The following is a 24,000-nucleotide window of genomic DNA, read 5'->3' as shown; positions in this document are numbered from 1 at the left end:
GACCAAGAGAGAGTACAAGAAAGTCTAAGACTGGTTTACAGGGCATGTGTGAAACGCACGAGGCGCGGTAAACAAGGTCGGTGAGCTGCAGGCGCAAATAGTCACATGGGAATATGATGTCATGGCGATAATGGAGACCTGGCTCAAAAAAGGGCAGGATTGGGTACTAAATATTCCTGGATACAAGGTGTTCAGGAAAGATAGGGAAGAAAGAAAGGAGGTGGAGGGGGGGGCGCAGTATTGATTAAGGAGAATATTGCAGTGCTAGAGAGAGGATGTCCTGGAGGGGTCAAGGACAGAATCTATTTGGTTCGAGTTAAGAAACAATAGAGGTGCCATTACACTCCTGGGTGTATTCTATAGGCCACCAACTAGTGGGAAGGAGACAGAGGAGCAAATTTGCAGGGAAATTACAGAGAGGTGCAAAAGCCATAGAGTAGTGATAATGGGGGACTTCAACTATCCTAATATAGACTGGGATAGTAACAGTGTAAAGGGCAAAGAGGGGGAGGAATTTTTGAAATGTGTTCAGGGTAACTCTCTCGACCAGTACGTTTCTGGCCCAAAGAGGAAGGAGGCATTGCTGGACTTGGTTCTGGGGAATGAGACGGGTCAAGTGGAGCAAGTGTCAGTTGGGGAGCATTTAGGGAACAGCGAACATAGTATAAGGTTTAGAATAGTTATGGAAAAGGACATGGACCACTCTAAAGTAAAAATACTCAATTGGAAGAGGCCAATTTCAGTGGGTTGAGAACAGATCTGGCCCGGGTAAATTGGAATCAAAGATTGGCAGGCAGAACTGTAATTGAACAGTGGGTGGCCTTTAAAGAGGAGATGGTTCAGGTACAGTCTAGGTACATTCCCACAAGGGGAAAAGGTAGGGCAACTAAAGCCAGAGCTCCCTGGATGACAAAAGAGATAGAGTAAGATGAAGCAGAGAAAGGGGGCGTATGACAGATGTCAGGCTGATAATACAAGTGAGAACCAGGCTGAATATGGAAAGTACAGAGGGGAAGTGAAAAAGGAAATAAGAAGGGCAAAGAGAGAGTATGAGAATCATAGAAAATAGGAGCAAGAGTAGGCCATTCGGCCCTTCGGGCCTGCTCCGCCATTCAAAATGATCATGGCTGATCGTCTAACTCAGTACCCTGTTCCCGCTTTTTCCCCATATCCCTTGATCCCTTTAAGAAATATATCTCTCTCCTTCTTGAATACAGCTAATGACTTGGCCTCCACTGCCTTCTGTGGTAGAGAATTCCACAGGTTCACCACCCTCTGAGTGAAGAAATTTCTCCTCATCTCGGTTCTAAATGGCATACCCCGTATCCTGAGACTGTGACCCCTGGTTCTGGACTCCCCAGCCATCGGGAACATCCTCCCTGCATCTAGTCTGTCTCGTCCTGTTAGAATTTTATGTTTCGATGAGATCACCTCTCATTCTTCTAAACTCTAGTGAATATAGGCCTAGTCCACCCAATCTCTCCTCATACGTCAGTCCTGCCATCCCAGGAATCAGTCTGGTAAACCTTCGTTGCACTCCCTCCATGGCAAGGACATCCTTCCTCAGATAAGGAGACCAAAACTGCACACAATACTCCAGATGTGGTCTCACCAAGGCCCTGTATAACTGCAGAATAGATTGGCGGCCAACATAAAAGGGAATCCAAAAGTCTTCTACAGACATGTAAACAGTAAACGGGTAGTAAGGAGGGGTGGGGCTGAACAGGGACCATAAAGGAGATCTACTCATGGAGGCAGAGGGCGTGGCTGAGGTACTAAATGAGTACTTTGCATCTGTCTTTACCAAGGAAGATGATGCTGCCAGAGTCTTAGCAAAGGAAGATGTAGTTGAGATACTGGATGGGCTAAAAATTGATAAATAGGAGGTACTAGAAAGGCTAGCTGTACTTAAACTAGATAAGTCACCCGGTCCGGATGGGATGCACCCTAGGTTACTGAGGGAAGGGTGGAAATTGCGGAGGTACTGGCCATAATCTTCCAAACAACCGTAGATACGTGGGTGATGCCAGAGGACTGGAGAATTGCAAATGTTACATCCTTGTTCAAAAAGGGTGTAAGGATAAACTCAGCAACTACAGGCCAGTCAGTTTAACCTCAGTGGTGGGAAACTTTTGGAAACGATAATCCGGGACAGAATTAACAGTCAGTTGGACAAGTGTAGATTGATTAGGGAAAGCCAGCACAGATTTGTTAAAGGCAAATCGTATTTAACCAACTTGATTTGAGTTTTTTGATGAGGTAACAGAGAGGGTAGATGAGGGCAATGCGGTTGATGTGTATATGGACTTTCAAAAAGGTGTTTGATAAAGTGCCGCATAATAGGTTTATCATCAAGATTGCAGCCCATGGAATAAAGAGGGCAGTAGCAACACGGATACAGAATTGGCTAAGTGACAGGAAATAGAGAGTAGTGGTGAACAGTGAATGGAGGAGGGGACCGAGTGTAACATATCAAAGTTTGCAGATGATACAAAGATGGGAGGGAAAGTAGAGAGTGAGGAGGACATAAAAAACCTACAAGGGGATATAGACAGGCTGGGTGAGTGGGCGGAGATTTGGCAGATACAATACAATATTGGAAAATGTGAGGTTATGCACTTTGGCAGGAAAAATCAGAGAGCAAGTTATTATCTTAATGGTGAGAAACTGGAAAGTACTGCAGTACAAAGGGATCTGGGGGTCCTAGTGCAAGAAAATCAAAAAGTTAGTATGCAGGTGCAGCAGGTGATCAAGGCCAACGGAATGTTGGCTTTTATTGCTCGGGGGATAGAATATAAAAACAGGGAGGTATTGCTGCAGTTATATAAGGTATTGGTGAGACCGCACCTGGAATACTGCATACAGTTTTGGTGTCCATACTTAAGAAAAGACATACTTGCTCTCGAGGCAGTACAAAGAAGGTTCACTCGGTTAATCCCGGGGATGAGGGGGTGGACATATGAGGAGAGGTTGAGTAGATTGGGACTCTACTCATTGGAGTTCAGAAGAATGAGAGGCGATCTTATTGAAACATATAAGATTGTGAAGGGGCTTGATCGGGTGGATGCGGTAAGGATGTTCCCAAGGATGGGTGAAACTAGAACTAGGGGCATAATCTTAGAATAAGGGGCTGCTCTTTCAAAACTGAGATGAGGAGAAACTTCTTCACTCAGAGGGTGGTAGGTCTGTGGAATTTGCTGCCCCAGGAAGCTGTGGAAGCTACATCATTAAATAAATTTAAAACAGAAATAGACAGTTTCCTAGAAGTAAAGGGAATTAGGGGTTACGGGGAGCGGGCAGGAAATTGGACATGAATTTAGATTTGAGGTTAGGATCAGATCAGCCATGATCTTATTGAATGGCGGAGCAGGCTCGAGGGGCCGATTGGCCTACTCCTGCTCCTATTTCTTATGTTCTTATGGTTGTTTTTCGGACTGGAGGGAGGTGTACAGTGGTGTTCCCCAGGGGTCAGTGCTGGGACCATTGCTTTTCTTGATATATATTAATGACTTGGACTTGGGTGTACAGGGCACAATTTTAAAATTTGCAGATGACACAGAACTTGGAAGTGTAGTAAAGAGTGAGGAGGATAGTGATAGACTTCAAGAGGATATAGACAGGCTGGTGGCATGGGCGGACACGTGGCAGATGAAATTTAACGTGGAAAAATGTGAAGTGATGCATTTCGGTCGGAAAAATGAGGAGAGGCAATATAAACTGGAGGGCACAATTCTAAAAGGGGTACAGGAACAGAGAGATTGGGGGCATATGTACACAAATCGTTGAAGGTGGCAGGGCAGGTTCAGAAAATAGTTAAAAAAGCATACGGGATCCTGGGCTTTATAAATAGATCATCTGACGAAGGAGATAATCTCCGAAAGCTTGTGATTTTAAAATAAATTTGTTGGACTATAACCTGGTGTTGTAAGATTCCTTACATTTATAAATAGAGGCATAGAGTACAAAAGCAAGGAAGTCATGATGAACCTTTTATAAAACACTGGTTCGGCCACAACTGGAGTATTGTGTCCAGTTCTGGGCATCACACTTTAGGAAAGATGTGAAGGCCTTAGAGAGGGTGCAGAAAAGATTTACGAGAATGATTCCAGGGATGAGGGACTTTAGTTACGTGGATAGACTGGAGAAGCTGGGATTGTTCTTCTTGGAACAGAGATGGTTGAGAGGAGATTTGATCGAGGTTTTCAAAATCATGAAGGGTCCAGACAGAGTAGATAGAGAGAAACTGTTCCCATTGGCGGAAGGTTCAAGAACCAGAGGACATAGATTTAAGGTGATTGGCAAAAGAACCAAAGGTGACATGAGGAAAAACTTTTTTACACAGCGAGTGGTTAGGATCTGGAATGCACTGCCCGAGGGGGTGGTGGAGGCAGATTCAATCATGGCCTTCAAAAGGGAACTGGATAAGTACTTGAAAGGAAAAAATTTGCAGGGCTACAGGGAAAGATCCCACAGCACTAATGGAAGAAAAGCAGGGGAGTTTTCCCTGGGCCAATATTCATCCCTCAACCAACATCACAAAGCAGATTAACTGAGCGTTTTGTTTATGGGACCTTACTATACGCAAATCGGCTGTTTATATAACAGTGACTACAATTCAAATGTAATTCATTGTGAAGCAGTTGGGATGTCGCAAGGACGTGACAGGTTCTATATAAATGCAAGTTCTTTTTTTCCAACCGATTTCCATCCAATGTGCTACTTCACTCTGTCCCGTTTCACTATAGTTCAGCAAATGACTTCCTGTTCATCAGATTATCCCAGGCGTATAAAGTAAAAGGTAGCTGCTAAAGCACAGAGCGAACAGAGTGGGAACTTGAGAATTTGGTGAGGGGGGAATTAGGTGTAGGGGGAAGGACAGTGAAGAGAGAGGAAGAGCAGAGAGCAGCGGAAGTGGAGGCAGAAAATCTTCAGGATAAATTTGGTGGCATCAAAAAAAACCCGAGTGACATCACAGGACAGCAGGTAGTTGATTGGCTGGGAGAAGGCCCGAGAGCGGGAGGCAGCGGGAGAACATAGGAACAGGAGGAGGCCATTCAGCCCCTCGTGCCTGCTCCGCCATTTGATAAGATCATGGCTGATCTGTGATCTAACTCCATATACCTGCCTTTGGCCCATATCCCTTAATACCTTTGGTTGCCAAAAAGCTATCTATCTCAGATTTAAATTTAGCAATTGAGCTAGTATCAATTGCCGTTTGCGGAAGAGAGTTCCAAACTTCTACCACCCTTTGTGTGTAGAAATATTTTCTAATCTCACTCCTGAAAAGTCTGGCTCTAATTTTTAGACTGTGCCCCCTACTCCTAAAATCCCCAACCAGCAGAAATAGTTTCTCTCTATCCACCCTATCTGTTCCCCTTAATATCTTATAAACTTCGATCAGATCACCCCTTAACCTTCGAAACTCCAGAGAATACAACCCCAATTTATGTAATCTCTCCTCGTAACTTAACCCTTGAAGTCCGGGTATCATTCTAGTAAACCTACGCTGCACTCCCTCCAAGGCCAATATGTCCTTCCGAAGGTGCGGTGCCCAGAACTGCTCACAGTACTCCAGGTGCGGTCTAACCAGGGTTTTGTATAGCTGCAGCATAGCTTCTGCCCCCTTGTACTCCAGTCCTCTAGATATAAAGGCCAGCATTCCATTAGCCTTATTGATTATTTTCTGCACCTGTTCATGACACTTCAATGATCTATGTACCTGAACCCCTAAGTCCCTTTGGACATCCACTGTTTTTAACTTTTTACCATTTAGAAAGTACCCTGTTCTATCCCTTTTTGATCCAAAGTGGATGACCTCACATTTGTCTACACTGAATTCCATTTGCCACAGTTTTGCCCATTCATCTTTTTTTTTTATTCGTTCATGGGATGTGGGCGTCGCTGGCAAGGCCGGCATTTATTGCCCATCCCTAATCTATCAATATCCCTTTGTAATTTTATGTTTTCATCTACACTGCTCACAATGCCACCAATCTTTGTGTCATCGGCAAACTTAGATATGAGACTTTCTATGCCTTCATCTAAGTCATTAATAAATATTGTGAATAATTGAGGCCCCAAGACAGATCCCTGCGGGACTCCACTAGTCACATCCTGCCAATGTGAGTACCTACCCATTATCCCTACTCTCTGTCGCCTTTCGCTCAGCCAATTTCCTAACCAAGTCCGTACTTTTCCCTCGATTCCATGGGCTTCTATCTTAGCTAACAGTCTCTTATGTGGGACCTTATCAAACGCCTTCTGGAAGTCCATATAAATAACATCCATTGACATTCCCCTGTCCACTACTTTAGTCACCTCTTCAAAAAATTCAATCAGGTTTGTCAGGCACGACCTACCTTTCACAAATCCATGCTGGCTCTCTCTGATTAACTGAAAATTCTCGAGGTGTTCAGTAACCCTATCCTTAATTATAGACTCCAGCATTTTCCCCACAACAGATGTTAGGCTAACTGGTCTATAATTCCCTGGTTTCCCTCTCTCTCCTTCCTTAAAAAGCGGAGTGACATGTGCAATTTTCCAATCTAGACGGACAGTTCCTGAATCTAGAGAACTTTGAAAGATTATAGTTAGGGCATCTGCAATGTGCTCACCTACTTCCTTTAAAACCCTGGGATGGAAACCATCTGGTCCTGGGGATTTGTCACTCTTTAGTGCTATTATTTTCTTCATTACTGTTGCTTTACTTATGTTAATTTTATCGAGTCCCTGTCCCCGATTCAACATTAGTTTTCTTGGGATTTCCGGCATGCTATCCTCTTTTTCTACTGTAAATACTGACGCAAAGTAATTATTCAACATGTCCGCCATTTCCCCATTGTCAATGACAATATCCCCACTTTCAGTTTTTAAGGGGCCAACACTGCTCCTGACCACCCTCTTTTTCCTAATGTAACTTTAAAAGTTCTTCGTATTGGTAAGAGTGAGAGTTGCCTGCCCGGTGACAGAGTTAAGGACATCTCCTCGTGGCTGGAGAAGAACTTGGAGCATAAGGGGGAGGATCCAGTTGTCGTGGTCCACGTAGGAACCAACAACACAGGTAGAACTAGGAATGAGGTTCTGCTGAGGGAGTTTGAGGAGCTCGGGTCCAAATTAATAAGCAGAACCTCAAAAGGTAATAATCCCTGGATTACTACCTGAGCCACGTGCAAATTGATATAGGGTCAAACAGATCAGAGAGTTAAATGGGTGGCTCAAAGAGTGATGTGGGAGTCAGGGGTTTCGATTCATGGGGCACTGGCATCAGTACTGGGAAAAGAGGGAGCTGTTCCGTTGGGACAGATTCCACTTAAACCAGGCTGGGACCAGCGTCCTGGCGAATCGAATAACTCGGACTGTAAATCGGGCTTTAAACTAAAAAGGGGGAGAGGGGAGGGGTCAAGTGAGGGGAAATTTAGAAATCTAATCAGAAAAGTCAAGACAACAGAGCAGTGTGGTGATTTGGGTCAAGATAAGCAGAGTGTGGCAGGAAGGGACAGAGAGTTTACCAATAGAGTGTCAGCAAGTAAGGTCAAAGCAGGAAAAAATGGTAAAAAGTCAAAATTAAAGGCTCTTTATCTGAATGCACGGAGCATTCGTAACAAGATATTTGAATTAATTGCACAAAGAGATAAATGGGTTTGATCCAATCGTCATTACAGAGACATGGTTGCTAAATGACCAAGATTGGGAACTAAATGTTCCTGGGTAGATGACGTTTAGAAAAGACAGGCAGAATGGAAGAGGAGGTGTAGCCCTGATAATAAAGGATGAGATCAGGACAGTGGTGAGAAAGGATCTCGGCTCAGAGGATCAGGAAGTAGAATCAGTCTGGGTGGAAATAAGAAATAACAAGGGGCAGAAAATACTGGTGGGAGTAGTTTATCGGCCCCCTAACAGTAGCAATACCATTGGACAGAGTATTAATCATGAAATAATCGGAGCTTGTAACAAAGGTAATGCAGTCATCATTGGAGACTTTAATCTGCATATAAACTGGGCAAATCAAATTGGCAAAGGTAGTTTGGAGGACGAGTTCATGGAATGTATTCGAGACAGTTTCCTAGAGCAATACATCATGGAACCAACCAGGGAACAGGCTATTTTAGATCTTGTATTGTGCAATGAGACAGGGTTAATTAGTAATCTCACAGTAAAGGATCCTCTGGGGAAGAGTGATCATAATATGATAGAATTTCAGATTGAGTTTGAGAATGACATATTTAAGTCCAAACTAGAGTCTTAAACTTAAATAAAGCCAATTGCATAGGTATGAGGGGTGAGTTGGCGAAGGTTGATTGGGAAATTAAATTAAATGGTTTGACGGTTGAAAAGCAATGGCAAACATTTAAAGAAATATTTCAATATTCTCAACAAATATACATTCCATTGAGAAATAAAAACTCCACGGGTGGCTAACTGAAGAAGTTAAGGATAGTATTAGATGAAAAGAGGCTTATAATGTTGCCAAGAAGAGTAGTAAGCCTGAGAAGTGGGAGAGTTTTAGAAACCAGCAAAGGATGACCAAAAATTGATAAAAAGGGAGAAAATAGAATATGAAAGTAAACTAGCAAGAAATATAAAAACAGATTGTAAGAGCTTCTACAAGTATGTAAAAAGGAAGAGAGTAGCAAAAGTAAACGTTGGTCCCTTAGAGGCTGAGACAGGAGAAATTATAATGGGGAATCAGGAAATGGCAGATGTGTTGAACAAATATTTTGTATCTGTCTTCACAGTAGAAGACACAAAAAGCAAACCAGAAACAGTGGGGAACCAAGGGGTAAATGAGAGTGAGGAATTTAAAGTAATTAATATCAGTAGAGAAAAGGTACTGGAGAAACTAATGGGACTAAAAGCTGATAAATCCCCTGGACCTGATGGCCGACATCCTATGGTTCTAAAAGAGGTGGCTGCAGAGATAGTGGATGCATTGGTTGTGATCTTCCAAAATTCTCTAGATTCTGGAACATTCCCCGTGGATTGGAAGGTGGCAAATGTAACCCCGCTATTCAAGAAAGGAGGGAGAGAGAAAACAGGAGGGAACTACAGGCCAATTAGCCTGACAACAGTCATCGGGAATAAAAACAGAAAATGCTGGAGAAGCTCAGTTAATGTTTCTCTCTCCACAGACACTGCCTCACTTGCTGAGCTTCTCCAGCAGTTTCCGTTTTTATTTCAGATTTCCAGATCCACAGTATTTTGCTTTTGATCAGTCGTCGGGAAAATGCTGGAATCCATTAAGGAAGTGGTAACAGGACACTTAGAACATTATATGATTAGGCACAGTCAACATGCTTTTATGAAAGGGAAATTGTAACTAGCAGGGTAGATAAAGGGGAACCAGTAGATGTCGTATAAGTGAGTGGGCAAGAAGGTGGCAGATGGAGTATAATGTGGGGAAATGTGAGGTTATTCACTTTGGTAGGAAGAATAGAAAAACAGAATATTTTTTAAATGTTGGTGTCCAGAGAGACTTGGGTGTCCTGATACAAGAAACACAAAAAGTTAACATGCAGATACAGCAAGCAATTAGGAAGGCAAATGACATGTTGGCCTTTATTACAAGGGGGTTGGAGTACAAGAGTAAGGAAGTCTTACTATAATTGTACAGGGCTTTGGTGAGACCTCACCTGGAGCACTGTGTACAGTTTTGGTCTCCTTGTCTAAGGAAGGATATACTTGCCTTAGAGGCGGTGCAACGAAGGTTCACTAGATTAATTCCTGGAATGAGAGGGTTGTCCTATGAGGAGAGATTGAGTAGAATGGTCCTATACTCTCTGGAGTTTAGAAGATGATGTGGAGATGCCGGTGATGGACTGGGGTTGACAATTGTAAACAATTTTACAACACCAAGTTATAGTCCAGCAATTTTATTTTAAATTCACAAGCTTTCGGAGACTTCCTCCTTCCTCAGGTAAATGTTCAGGATCAGATCCTGAATTTTCTCCTTCCTCAGGCAAACATTTGCCTGAGGAAGGAGAAAATCTCCGAAAGCTTGTGAATTTAAAATAAAATTGCTGGACTATAACTTGGTGTTGTAAAATTGTTTACGAATATATTCAAGACTGAGATCGATAGATTTCTGGACTCTCGGGGCATCAAGGGATATGGGGATCGGGCGGGAAAGTGGAGTTGAGGTCGAAGATCAGCCATGATCTGATTGAATGGTGCAGCCGGCTCGAGGGGCCGAATGGCCTACTCCTGCTCCTATTTCTTATGTTCACACGGCATCAGAATTTGGCAATCTGTTCCCAGAAGGGGCCAATCCATGACAGGATCCTTACTCAGATATTACATCACTTCCTGTGGGACTCACTCCCTGCCCTAAAGCAGCAGAAATGGAGGGTTTGTGTCTGCTGAACCCAACACCTGCCCGAGGAACAAGCTCAAAACTAGCTCCGGGATAAGATCCCCCTCCCCCCGATTATCCGTGTTTTCCATTGATTTCCCCCCCCCAGCCCCGATTATCCGTGTTTTCCACTGATTTCCCCCCCCCCCCCCGATTATCCGTGTTTTCCACTGATTTCTGCTCCTGGTTGAAGTGTGACAGATGCTGATGGGTGAATCACGTTCACTATTAAATTGTGCAGCCGGGGACGTGGACCAGGCCGGTTCTGCTTTCTGGGCCATTGGAGGATGTGGGCGGAGTGCTGGTGATGAAGGGAGTTTGGAGTGGGAATATTCCCTGGTCCAGTGTGGGAGGCAAAGGAATGTCCTGAGATGGCCAATCAGCAGGGATGCTGTGTGATTGGTGAATGAATGAGTCAAGTGTCTCGGCTCTCACCACACTCGCTGCATTTTAACCCTTCAATGGCAGTGAGGAAACAAGTTGTGGGCAGTTGGGAGTGAGCTGACAGAGGCTGGATACTCTGAAGATTGGCCCACCTCCTGACCCCAGTGTGTACGATCTACAGGGTCCCTCATTAAAGTTACTTCGACAGCATCTTCCCTCCCCGCGAAGGAATCTTCACCTTCTCAGGGTAACTAGGGATGGGCAATAAATGCCGGCCTTGCCAGCAACGCCCACATTCCCAGAATGAATTTTTTAAAAAGATGCCATGTTGTGACAGAGAATAGTCCTCGGTCAGGCCCAGTCTGATGCAGACACTCCCCTCACAGCGAGTGATGATTTCGAAACCCATCCTCACGCCACAGATCAGCGACAACAACCAGCAGCAGGTTTTTGAGGTTCACAGGACCTGTGCTGGTGAACAGCTCTGTACATTCTCCTGAAATTGGACCAACACAGGGTGGTGACCAGATCCCCAGCGCTGGGCAAACAGTGATAAAGAGGCAGGCTGCAGCCAGGAACACATTAAAAAGCACCTTTCACATCCTCAGGGCATCTCAAAGCACTTTATAACCAATAAGTGGGGTCACTGTTGTAAAGTAGGAAACGCAGCAGCCAATTTTGCCAACAGCAAGTTCCCACAAACAGCAATGTGATAAACGACTGGATAAATTGGTTTGAGTGATGTTGGTTGAGGGATAAACATTGTCCAGGACATTGGGGAGAACTCACCTGTTTTTCTTCAAATAGTGTCATGGGATCTTTTACATCCACCTGAGAAGGCAGATAGGGCCTTGGTGCAGCGCTCCCCCGGTACTGACCCCCCCGACAGCGCGGCGCTCCCCCCGTACTGACCCCCCGACAGCGCGGCGACCCCCCCGTACTGACCCCCCCCCGTACTGACCCCCCCCGTACTGACCCCCCCCGTACTGACCCCCCCCGTACTGACCCCCCCCGTACTGACCCCCCCCGTACTGACCCTCCGACAGCGCGGCGCTCCCCCCGTACTGACCCCCCCGACAGCGCGGCGCTCCCCCCGTACTGACCCCCCCCGACAGCGCGGCGCTCCCCCCGTACTGACCCCCCCCGACAGCGCGGCGCTCCCCCGGTACTGACCCCCCCCGACAGCGCGGCGCTCCCCCGGTACTGACCCCCCCGACAGCGCGGCGACCCCCCCCCCGTACTGACCCCCCCCCCGTACTGACCCCCCCCCGTACTGACCCCCCCCCGTACTGACCCCCCCCCGTACTGACCCCCCCCGCTACTGACCCCCCCCCGTACTGACCCCCCCCCACGTACTGACCCCCCCCCCGTACTGACCCCCCCCCCCGTACTGACCCCCCCCCCCGTACTGACCCCCCCCCCGTACTGACCCCCCCCCGTACTGACCCCCCCCCCCCGTACTGACCCCCCCCCCCGTACTGACCCCCCCCCCCGTACTGACCCCCGCCCCCGTACTGACCCCCCCCCCGTACTGACCCCCCCCCCGTACTGACCCCCCCCCGTACTGACCCCCCCCGTACTGACCCTCCGACAGCGCAGCGCTCCCCCAGGACTGCACTGGAGTGTCAGCCTGGATTTTGTGCTCAAATCCCTGGAGTGGGGCTTGAACCCATGACCTTCTGACTCAGACATGAGTGTTACCCAGTGAGACACAGCTGAGAGGAACACATAAGGAAAAGGAACACAGATTAGTGGATTTAGATGAAGTAAATAAAGAGAAACTGTTCCCATTGGCGGAAGGGTCAAGAACCAGAGGACATAGATTTAAGGTGATTGGCAAAAGAACCAAAGGTGACATGAGGAAAAACTTTTTTTACACAGCGAGTGGTTAGGATCTGGAATGCACTGCCTGAGGGGGGTGGTGGAGGCAGATTCAATCACGGCCTTCAAAAGGGAACTGGATAAGTACTTGAATGGGAAAAAAATTGCAGGGGCTAACACAGCCATTTGAGAAAGGAGGGAGAGAGAAACAGGGAACTACAGGCTAGTTAGCCTGACATAAGTCGTCGGGAAATGCTGGAATCCATTATTAAGGAAGTGATAATAGGGCACTTAGAAAATCATAATATAAGAACATAAGAAATAGGAGCAGGAGTCGGCCATTCGGCCCCTCGAACCTGCTCCACCATTCAATCAGATCGTGGCTGATCTTCGACCTCAACTCCACTTTCCCGCCCGATTCCCGTATCCCTGGATGCCCGAGAGTCCAGAAATCTATCGATCTCAGCCTTGAATATATTCAATGACTCAGCATCCACAGCCCTCTGGGGTAGAGAATTCCAAAGATTCACAACCCTCTGAGTGAAGAAATTCCTCCTCATCTCAGTCTTAAATGGCCGACCCCTTATCCTGAGACTATGCCCTCTAGTTCTGGACTCTCCAGCCAGGGGAAACAGCGTCTCAGCATCTATCCCTCATAATCTTTTATGTTGCAATGAGATCACCTCTCATTCCTCTTATCTCCAGAGAGTATAGGCTCATTCTACTCAATCTCTCCTCATAGGACAACCCTCTCATCCCAGGATTCAATCTAGTGAACCTTCGTTGCACCGCCTCTAAGGCAAATATATCCTTCCTTCGGTAAGGAAACCAAAACTGTGACAGTACTCCAGGTGAGGTCTCAAAGCTCTGTACAATTGTAGTAACCATGATGTGCAGATGCCGGTGATGGACTGGGGTGGACAAATGTAAGGAATCTTACAACACCAGGTTATAGTCCACCTGACGAAGGGGATAATCTCCGAAAGCTTGTGATTTTAAAATAAAATTGTTGGACGATAACCTGGTGTTTGTAAGATTCCTTACAATTGTAGTAAGACTTCCTTACTCTTGTAATTCAACCCCCTTTGCAATAAAGGCCAACATTCCATTTGCCTTTCTAATTGCTCGCTGTAACTGCATCCTAACCTTTTGTGTTTCTTGTACGAGGACAACCAAATCCCTCTGAACACCAACATTTAATATTTTCTCACCATTTAAAAAATATTCTGTTTTTCTATTCTTCCTATCAAAGTGAATAACCTCACATTTCCCCACATTATACTCCATCTGCCGCCTTCTTGCCCACTCACTTAACCTGTCTATATCCCTTTGCAGACTCTTTGTGTCCTCCTCACAGCTTACTTTCCCACCGAGCTTTGTATCGTCAGCAAACTTGGATACATTACACTCGGTCCCCTTCATCTAAGTCATAGATTGTAAATAGCTGAGGCCCAAGCACTGATCCCTGCAGCACCCCACTAGTCACAGCCTGCCAACCTGAGAATGACCCGTTTATCCCTACTCTCTGTTTTCTGTCCGTTAACCAATCCTCTATCCATGCTAATATATTACCCTCAACCCCATGAGCCCTTACCTTGTGTAACAACCTTTTATGTGGCACCTTATCGAATGCCTTTTGAAAATCCAAATATACGACATCCACTGGTTCCCCTTTATCTACCCTGCTAGTTACATCCTCAAAAAACTCTAATAAATTTGTCAAACACAATTTCCCTTTCATAAAACCATGTTGACTCTGCCTAATCATATTATGATTTTCTAAATGCCCTGTTACAACATCCTTAATAATGGATTCCAGCATTTTCCCAATGACTGTTGTCAGGCTAAGTGGCCTGTAGTTCCCTGTTTTCTCTCTCCCTCCTTTCTTGAATAGTGGGGTTACATTTGCCACCTTCCAATCTGCTGGGACTGTTCCAGAATCAGGTTAGGCAGAGTCAACATGGTTTTATGAAAGGGAAACAGTGTTTGACAAATTTATTAGAGTTTTTTTGAAGATGTAACTAGCAGGGTGGATAAAGGGGAACCAGTATAATAGAAAAACAGAGAATATTTTTAAAATGGTGACAAACTATTAAATGTTGGTGTTCAGAGAGATTTGTCCTCGTACAAGAAACACAAAAAGTTAACATGCAGGTACAGCAAGCAATTAGGAAGGCAAATGGCATGTTGGCCTTTATTGCAAGGGGGTTGGAGTACAAGAGTAAGGAGGTCTTGCTGCAATTGTACAGGGCTTGGTGAGGCCTCACCTGGAGTACTGTGTACAGTTTTGGTCTCCTTACCTAAGGGAGGATATACTTGCCTTCAGAGGCGGTGCAATGAAGTTTTCGCTAGTTTGAATCCTGGGATGAGAGGGTTGTCCTATGAGGAGAGATTGAGTAGAATGGGCCTATACTCTCTGGAGTTCAGAAGAATGAGAGGTGATCTCATTTAAATATATTAGATTCTGAGGGGGCTTGACAGGGTAGATGCTGAGAGGTTGCTTCCCCTGGCTGGAGAGTCTAGACTAGGGGACATAGTCTCAGGATAAGGGGACAGTCAGTCATTTAAGACTGAGATGAGGAGGAATTTCTTCACTCAGAGGGTTGTGAATCTTTGGAATTCTCTACCCTAGAGGGCTGTGGATGCAGAGTCGTTGAATATATTCAAGGCTGAGATCAACAGATTTCTGGACTCTAGGGGAATCAAGGGATACGGGGATCAGGCGGGAAAGTGGAGTTGAGGTCGAAGATCAGCCATTATCTGAATGAATGGCGGAGCAGGCTCGAGGAGCCTTATGGCCTCCTCCTCTCCTATTTCTTACGTTGGGCTACAACAGCAGGGAAATGGACAAACTAGATTGCTCTTACAAAGAGCCGGCACAGGCACAATGGGCTGAATGGCCTCCTTCTGTGCTGTAATCATTCTAGAATTCTAGTGAGAGGGTTGCTAGTGATGGGAACAGAGATCAGTGAGAGGGTCACTAGTGATGGGATCACAGATCAGTGAGAGGGTCCACTAGTGATGGGAACAGAGATCAGTGAGAAGGGTCACTAGTGATGGGATCACAGATCAGTGAGAGGGTCACTAGTGATGGGAACAGAGATCAGTGAGAGGGTCACTAGTGATGGGAACAGAGATCAGTGAGAGGGTCCACTAGTGATGGGAACAGAGATACAGTGAGAGGGTCACTAGTGATGGAACAGAGATCAGTGAGAAGGTCACTAGTGATGGGAACAGAGATCAGTGAGAGGGTCACTAGTGATGGGATCACAGATCAGTGAGAGGGTCACTAGTGATGGGATCACAGATCAGTGAGAGGGTCACTAGTGATGGGATCACAGATCAGTGAGAGGGTCACAAGTGATGGGAACAGAGATCAGTGAGAGGGTCACTATTGATGGGATCACAGATCAGTGAGAGGGTCACTAGTGATGGGATCACAGATCAGTGAGAGGGTCACTAGTGATGGATCACTTCCATCAATGTAAACCTTGTGTGTGAGGTTGTTGGGGGCTGGGAGGGGTATCTCAGGGTTTGAGGTGGACTCTGAGTTAGCTGGAACTCCCTGACCTGTTCTCACTGTGATTCAGAGGTCGCCCACTCAGTGCCAGTGTACCCCGCTGCCCTGCTGCAGACAGTAATAACTTACATTGTTCTGTACAGATCAAAACGTCCCTTCTCCCTGTATGTGGAACATGAGGTCTCCCCCCGTTCAGATATTCCATGACGAAGAAGAGATGCTCCTGCCCAGGAAAAAACAGACATCGAACACTCAGTTCACCGTTCACTGGGTGCCATTAAACAAACACACTGGCAAAATCAGCATCTGTTGACCAGATGTGCTCTGAGAATAATCCTGCACTATTGCCATACACAGCAACATAAACTCACAAAGTGGCAAACACATCTATCCTCAGCTAGAAAAGCCATTCAGCCAAGACAGTCCCACTCCACCCAGAGAGCAGGTCAGATTATTGGATCATCGAGCCCATTAGAAAAGGGAATAGTGCCAGAGGACTAGTGGGCAGCCAATGTGATTCCTGTATTTAAAAAGGGAGATAGAACAAGTCCAGGGAACTCTAGACCAGTTATCTTAATGTAATGGTAGGAAAGATAATGGCAATCTTTACTCAAACATGCAATAGGAAAACATCTAGAAAACGAAAATATAATAAATAGTCAGCATGGGTTTCAGAAGGGAAGGTCGTGCTTGACCAAACTTATTGAATTCTTTGAAGTAGTAACAGAAAGAGTAGACAAGGGCAATGTAGTAGATGTAATATATTTGGATTTTCAAAAGGCCTTCGATAAGGTACCACAATGTAGATTCATGACTAAGATCAGAGGATGTGGAGTCAGGGGGGACAAGTAATAAAATGGATAGCAAGCTGGCTACAAAACAGGAAACAGACAGTAGGCGTTAAAAGGATTTACTCAGACTGGCAAAAGGTGGGGAAGGGGTGTTCCCCAGGGATCGGTGCTGGGACCACTGTTGTTCACCATTTACATCAACGATTTGGACTCAGGAACGGAAATACAATTTCAAAATTTGCGGATGACAAGAAATTGGGGTGTGGTTAATACGATGGAAGAATGTGTTAAAATGCAAGAATTTAATAATAAACTTACAGAATGGGCGTGTAATTGGCAAATTAATTTCAATATATGTGTGAGGTGGCACATTTTGCGTAAGAAGAATAAGGAGGTCACATACTGATTGGATAATAAGAGTCTAAATGGGGTAGAGGAGCAGAGGGATCTGGGGGTACAGATACACAAATCACTAAGTAGTGACGCAGGTTAATAAGGCCATAAAAAAGGCAAATCAAGCACTGGGGTTCATTTCTAGAGAGAGAGAGAGAATTAAAAAGCAGAGAAGTTATGTTAAACTTGTATAGAACCTTGGTTGGACCACACTTGCAGCACTGTGCACAGTTCTGGTCTCCATATTATAAAAAGGATACAGAGGCACTGGAGAAGGTGCAAAAAAGATTCACAAGGATGACACCAGAACTGAGAGGTTATAACTATCAGGAAAGACTGAACAGGCTGGGGCTCTTTCTCTAGAAAAAAGGCTGAGGGGTGACTTGATAGAGGTCTTTAAGATAATGATACGGTTTGTTATTTATATTAATGATTTGGATGAGAATTTAGGAGGCATGGTTAGTAAGTTTGCAGATGACACCAAGATTGGTGGCATTGTGGACAGTGAAGAAGGTTATCTAGGATTGCAACGGGATCTTGATAAATTGGGCCAGTGGGCCGATGAATGGCAGATGGAGTTTAATTTAGATAAATGTGAGGTGATGCATTTTGGTAGATCGAATCGGGCCAGGACCTACTCCGTTAATGTAGGGCGTTGGGGAGAGTTATAGAACAAAGAGATCTAGGAGTACAGGTTCATAGCTCCTTGAAAGTGGACTCACAGTGGATAGGGTGGTAAAGAAGGCATTCAGCATGCTTGGTTTCATTGGTCAGAACATTGAATACAGGAGTTGGGATGTCTTGTTGAAGTTGTACAAGACATTAGTAAGGCCACACTTGGAATACTGTGTACAGTTCTGGTCACCCTATTATAGAAAGGATATTATTAAACTAGAAAGAGTGCAGAAAAGATTTACTAGGATGCTACCGGGACTTGATGGTTTGACTTATAGGGAGAGGTTGGATAGACTGAGACTTTTTTCCCTGAGAGTAGGAGGTTTAGGGGTGATCTTATAGAAGTCTATAAAATAATGAGGGGCATAGATAAGGTAGATAGTCAAAATCTTTTCCCAAAGGTAGGGGAGTCTATAACGAGGGGCATAGATTAAGGTGAGAGGGGAGAGAAACAAAAGGGTCCAGAGGGGTAATTTTTTTCACTCAAAGGGTGGTGAGTGTCTGGAACGAGCTGCCAGAGGCAGTAGTAGAGGCGGGTACAATTTTGTCTTTTAAAAAGCATTTGGACAGTTACATGGGTAAGATGGGTATAGAGGGATATGGGCAAGTGCAGGCAATTGGGACTAGCTTAGTGGTATAAACTGGGCGACATGGACATGTTGGGCCGAAGGGCCTGTTTCCATGTTGATGATTCTATGATTCTGATTCTATGATTCTATGATAGGGTAGACGTAGAGAAAATGTTTCCACTTGTGGGGAGACCAAAACTAGAGGTCATAAATATATAGTCACTAATAAATCCAACAATTTTATTTTTAATCCCACAAGCTTTCGGAGGCTTTCCCCCTTCCTCAGGTGGTGTGGAAATGAAATTCCACATCATTCACCTGAGGAGGGGGAAGCCTCCGAAAGCTTGTGGGATTAAAAATAAAATTGTTGGACTATAACTTGGTGTTGGAAAATTGTTTACAACTAATAAATCCGATAGGGAATTGAGGAGAAAATTTTACCCAATGAGTGGTGAGAATGTGGAACTCACTCCCACACGTAGTCGAGGCAAACAGCAAAGATGGATTGGAGAAACTCGATAAGCACAAGGACAAAAGAATAGAAGGATATGCTGATAGGGTGAGATGAAATAGGGAGGGAGGAGGCTTGTGTGGAGCATAAACACCGGCATGGACCAATGGTTGGGCCGAATGGCCTGTTTTTGTGCTGTAAGACTTTATGTTAATTGAGGTAACACTCACCCAGAGTCCATGTCTGATTATTGTATCATTGGACCCATCAGTCTAAACCATTTCTCAGCTCTCTCCTGGACCCTTTAATAATAATCTCCTGACACATCAACCACTGGAAATAATCTTACCCAGTCTCCTCCCGGTCCATAGCTGCAGGGTCCAGGTTAATGATTTCTCTCAGTGGTATGTGGTGATTTTGTACCTTGGTTTGGAAGGTGGAGTAGAGGTGAGTGAGGAATGGATTATCCCAGGCCAGAGCCAGCACCCGTTTCTCCACCATGGTGCACTCCACGTCATCATCCATTATAACTACGTCCTTCTTAAGAGCTTTCATAGCAAAGAACTCGCCTTTCCCCTTCAACTCCACAAGAAGCACCTGCCACATAACAAGGACACGGTAAAACAGCACACACGCTAACTGCAGTCAATACTATAAACACGGTAAAACAGCACACACGCTAACTGCAGTCAATACTATAAAACACGGTAAAACAGCACACACGCTAACTGCAGTCAATACTATAAACACGGTAAAACAGCACACATGCTAACCGCGGTCAATACTATAAACACGTAAAACAGCACACACGCTAACCGCGGTCAATACTATAAACACGGTAAAACACCACACGCTAACCGCGGTCAATACTATAAACACGGTAAAACACCACACACGCTAACTGCAGTCAATACTATAAACACGTAAAACAGCACACACGCTAACTGCAGTCAATACTATAAACACGGTAAAACACCACACACGCTAACCGCGGTCAATACTATAAACACGTAAAACAGCACACGCCAACCGCGGTCAATACTATAAACACGGTAAAACACAGTGAACATGTCAGTGAGAAATACTGCTAAATAAACCCAGCGCAGACACGAATGGGAATGAGACAGGGAAAATGCACATGGGACACGCACAGTACATACCTCAGTCCCCTTCCCTTCGTTCAAAGTTGCCCAATTTGGATTATCTGTTAATTCAAATTGAAACTGTGCAAATAACGTCTCCCTTTGAAAGTTTTGGTAGGCAGTGACTCGTGGGGTACCGCAGGGATCAGTGCTTGGGCCCCAGCTATTCACAATATATATCAATGATTTGATGAGGGAACCAAATGTAATGTTTCCAAGTTTGCTGATGACACAAAACTAGGTGGGATTGTGAGTTGTGAGGAGGATGCAAAGAGGCTTCAAGGTGATTTAGACAAGTTGAATGAGTGGGCAAATACATGGCAGATGCAGTATAATGTGAATAAATGTGGAGTTTTCCACTCCGGAAGAAAAACAGAAAGGCAGAGTATTATTTAAATGGTGATAGATTGGGAAATGTTGATGTACAAAGGGACCTGGGTGTCCTTGTATACCAGTCACTGAAAGCAAACGTGCAGGTGCAGCAAGCAGTTAGGAAGGTAAATGGTATGTTGGCCTTCATTGCAAGAGGATTTGAGTACAGGAGCAAGGATGTCTTACTGCAGTTATACAGGGCCTTGGTGAGACCACACCTGGAGCATTGTGTGCAGTTTTGATCTCTTTATCTGAGGAAGGATGTCCTTGCCATGGAGGGAGTGCAATGAAGGTTCACCAGACTGATTCCTGGGATGGCAGGATTGATGTATGAGGAGAGATTGGATTGACTCGGCCTGTATGAGGGGATCTCACTGAAATATATAAAATTCTGACGGGGCTAGACAAACTGGATGCAGGGAGGATGTTTCCCCTGGCTGGGGGGTCCAGAATGAAGGGTCACAGTCTCAGGATACGGGGTAGGACATTTAGAACAGAGAGAGGAGAAATTTCTTCACTCAGAGGGTGGTGAACCTGTGGAATTCTCTACCACAGAAGGCTGTGGAGGCCAAGTCACTGAATATATTTAAGGAGCTAGATAGATTTCGAGACACAAAAGGCATCAAAGGGTATGGAGAGAGAGCGGGAACATGGTATTGAGATAGAGGATCAGCCATGATCATTTTGAATGGCGGAGCAGGCTCGAAGGGCTGAATGGCCTACTCCTGCTCCTATTTTCTATGCTTCTATGAAGGGAAGAAATTTACAGGGCGATGGGGAAAGAGCAGGGGAGTGGGACTACTTGGATAGCTCTTTCAAAAGAGCCGGCACAGGCACGATGGGCCAAATGGCCTCCTCCTGTGATGTACCTGCTACGATACTGGAACAGGTGCCAACAACTCAACAGACAATTTCATGAAATGCTTGAATTCTGCGGTTTGGACGAGTTTCACTTTCGATGAACATTTGCTTTGATTTTTAAATTTTTTTTAATGCTTCAGGGGTATTGGCTCAGCCGTTTCATTAAAATTGCTCAATTCAAACCACTAGCATTTAATCAACAGGAGGAGAATGTTTAGTAAACAACCAACATCGGAAATAGATAGTAAAAGATGCAAATTAGTTAACACAATAGATAAACAGTTCCCGGAAACACAGTGATTGAAAGTCTCCAGTTCCTGACAGCACAGATATTGCCAAGGGTCGAGAGGCTTCAGATATGGGGAGAGACGGAGAAACTGGACTCTTTTCATTAGAACAAAGGAGATGTGATAATGTTCAAAGTTATGAGGGGTCTCGATAAGGTGAACGGGAAAAACTACTTTTCCACTGGTTGGCGAGGCGAATGGGGATCTCGAGGGAACAATCAAGGAATATCTGGGTCAGAAACAAAATCCAGAACATGTTAAAAGGGAAGTGGACAAATACTTGAAAAAAAAGGGCAGGGGCAGAAGGAGGAGAGGAGGGAGGAGGGGCGAGAGAGAGGAGGGAGGGGGGGCGAGAGAGAGGAGGGAGGGGGGGCGAGAGAGAGGAGGGAGGAGGGGCGAGAGAGAGGAGGGAGGAGGGGCGAGAGAGAGGAGGGAGGAGGGGCGAGAGAGAGGAGGGAGGGGGGGGGGGGGAAAGAGAGAGGTGGTGGGGGGGGGGGGGGAAAGAGAGGTGGGTGGGGGGGGGGGGGGAGAGAGAGGTGGGGTGGGGGGGGGGGGAGAGAGAGGTGGGGGGGGGAGAGAGAGGAGGGTGGGGGGGGGGGGGGGGAGAGAGAGGTGGGTGGGGGGGGGGGGGAGAGAGAGGTGGGGGGGGGGAGAGAGAGGAGGGTGGGGAGGGAGAGGAGGTGGGGAGGGAGAGGAGGGTGGGGGAGGGGGGGAGAGAGAGGAGGGGGGGGGGGGGGGAGAGAGAGGAGGAGAGGGGGGTGGGGGGGGGGGGGAGAGAGAGAGGAAGGTGGGGGGGGGGGGGGGGGGGGGAAGAGAGAGGAGGGGGGCTGGAGGGGCAGAGGAGGTGAGAATCCCTCACTCTTTCACACGTTACAATTTTCTCATTTCGTGCCACTATCATTATGGGATCGAACCCACGTTAACGATTCCCGAGCTTCACTCACTTTCCCGAAGCTTCCTTTGCCCAGTACTTTGTGCAACGTGAAGTTCTCAATGGTCATTTTCCTCATCGAATCATGGCGGAGGCTGGGCCCTCGCTGTGGGGGTTTCGGGGAGCTTCCCTCCCACAACTTGCCGTACTGGTTACTGTCTGAAAAGAGCCAAAGATCAGGGTGTGAGCACAGGTTGGCCTGGGTGACGTTAGCTGCACGGGTTCATGTTAAGCACCAATAATCTGAGGGGTTAACGGCACCTTAAAACCCACCGGAACAGGCAGAATCCCTGCTGATGTTCACCAGGAGCTGAATCTCCAACAGGATCTGCCATTTCTATTTGGGGATGGGGAGGGAGGAACACATCATGACAGGGAGTGGTCAGTTCCCCATCCCACCCCATCACCAGTCACCGTCAGGGGCAGCGCATGGGGAGGGAGTGGGTTTGCTGGCAAAGGGGCAGAAATACCAACTCCATCTCCAGATTTCCCCAGTCAATGGTGAAGGGCAAGCCAGTGGATATGAAGCCAGCACGGACCCTCACTCGTGCCCCCCCTCCCCCCAGAGTCCCAACGTAAGAATATAAGAAATAGAAGCAGCGGGTGGCCATTCGGCCCCTCGAGTCTGCTCCGCCATTCATCCTCAACTCCACCTTCCCGCCCAATCCCCACATCCATCGATTCCCATGGCCCCACACAGCCAGTCCATAACATTTTAAAAATTATTTCCACAAGTTCCTCTCTGCTGCTCATCGGGAGATGAATAAGTTCATTCCCCCACAGAGATTTCACCCATTAGCTGCCTGAGAATCTACAATACTGGATGTTCTGACACAAAACCTACAGGGACAGAGCAGTGGTACAACCCAAAGTCGGGGTAAAAGTTCTCGCCGCCCAACCCCAGTGGTTTGGCTCCTTCCCCAAAGTTGGTTTTCAATCATTCCTAATCCCCACTGCTATTCCTCATCCGGGGCGGGGGAAGAGGGGGAGCGGCGGGGAGGGCACAGGCGTCTGGAGGTACACGTGTGATCTTCTGCGTGTGGACAAGCACGTTTCTAACAGATAATTTCATCCTTGTGCGCAGGGGAATCGTGTCAAACTCTCTCCTCCCGTCTCAACCCCCCCCCCGCCACCACCAATCTCATCCACAAGAGTCAACTCTTGCTCCCTCTACCCCATTCCCACTAACCTACTGACCATCCAACGTCCCTTCAGACCCCGACATCAGCTGCTTTTACTCGCGTGGAGGCTGAATGTCGATATGGGCTGGTTGGGCCGCATGGCCCATTACTGTGTTGGTAACTTCCATGTATTTCTATGACATTGTAAATTGGCCCTCTTCCTTGCCAACCACCGCCTCATCTCCAACCTCCATTTCCTCACCAAAGTCCTTGAACGTGTTGTTGCCTCCCAAATCTGCAGCCATCTCTCTTGTAATTAACTCCGTTTGATTCA

At 46.2% G+C, this 24,000-nt stretch overlaps 2 protein-coding genes across 9 annotated transcripts in view; one reads left to right on the top strand and one right to left on the bottom strand.

Annotated features, from left to right (window-relative positions):
* The window catches only part of LOC137334341 (protein kinase C delta type-like), a 36,203-nt gene extending 12,232 nt beyond the window's left edge, over positions 1-23,971 (bottom strand). The window contains 6 exon segments of the mRNA XM_067999051.1: positions 16,203-16,234; positions 16,236-16,262; positions 16,264-16,296; positions 19,376-19,549; positions 22,559-22,704; positions 23,893-23,971. Of these exon segments, the coding sequence (XP_067855152.1) occupies positions 16,203-16,234; positions 16,236-16,262; positions 16,264-16,296; positions 19,376-19,549; positions 22,559-22,704; positions 23,893-23,971 (491 nt within the window).
* The window catches only part of LOC137333956 (6-phosphofructo-2-kinase/fructose-2,6-bisphosphatase 4-like), a 271,232-nt gene that overhangs the window by 243,888 nt on the left and 3,344 nt on the right, over positions 1-24,000 (top strand). The gene's annotated exons all lie outside the window — the stretch shown is intronic.

This window comes from Heptranchias perlo, chromosome 17 (assembly GCF_035084215.1).
Source record: "Heptranchias perlo isolate sHepPer1 chromosome 17, sHepPer1.hap1, whole genome shotgun sequence".
Classification (NCBI taxonomy): domain Eukaryota; kingdom Metazoa; phylum Chordata; class Chondrichthyes; order Hexanchiformes; family Hexanchidae; genus Heptranchias; species Heptranchias perlo.
This window is presented reverse-complemented; position numbering and strand designations above follow the sequence as displayed.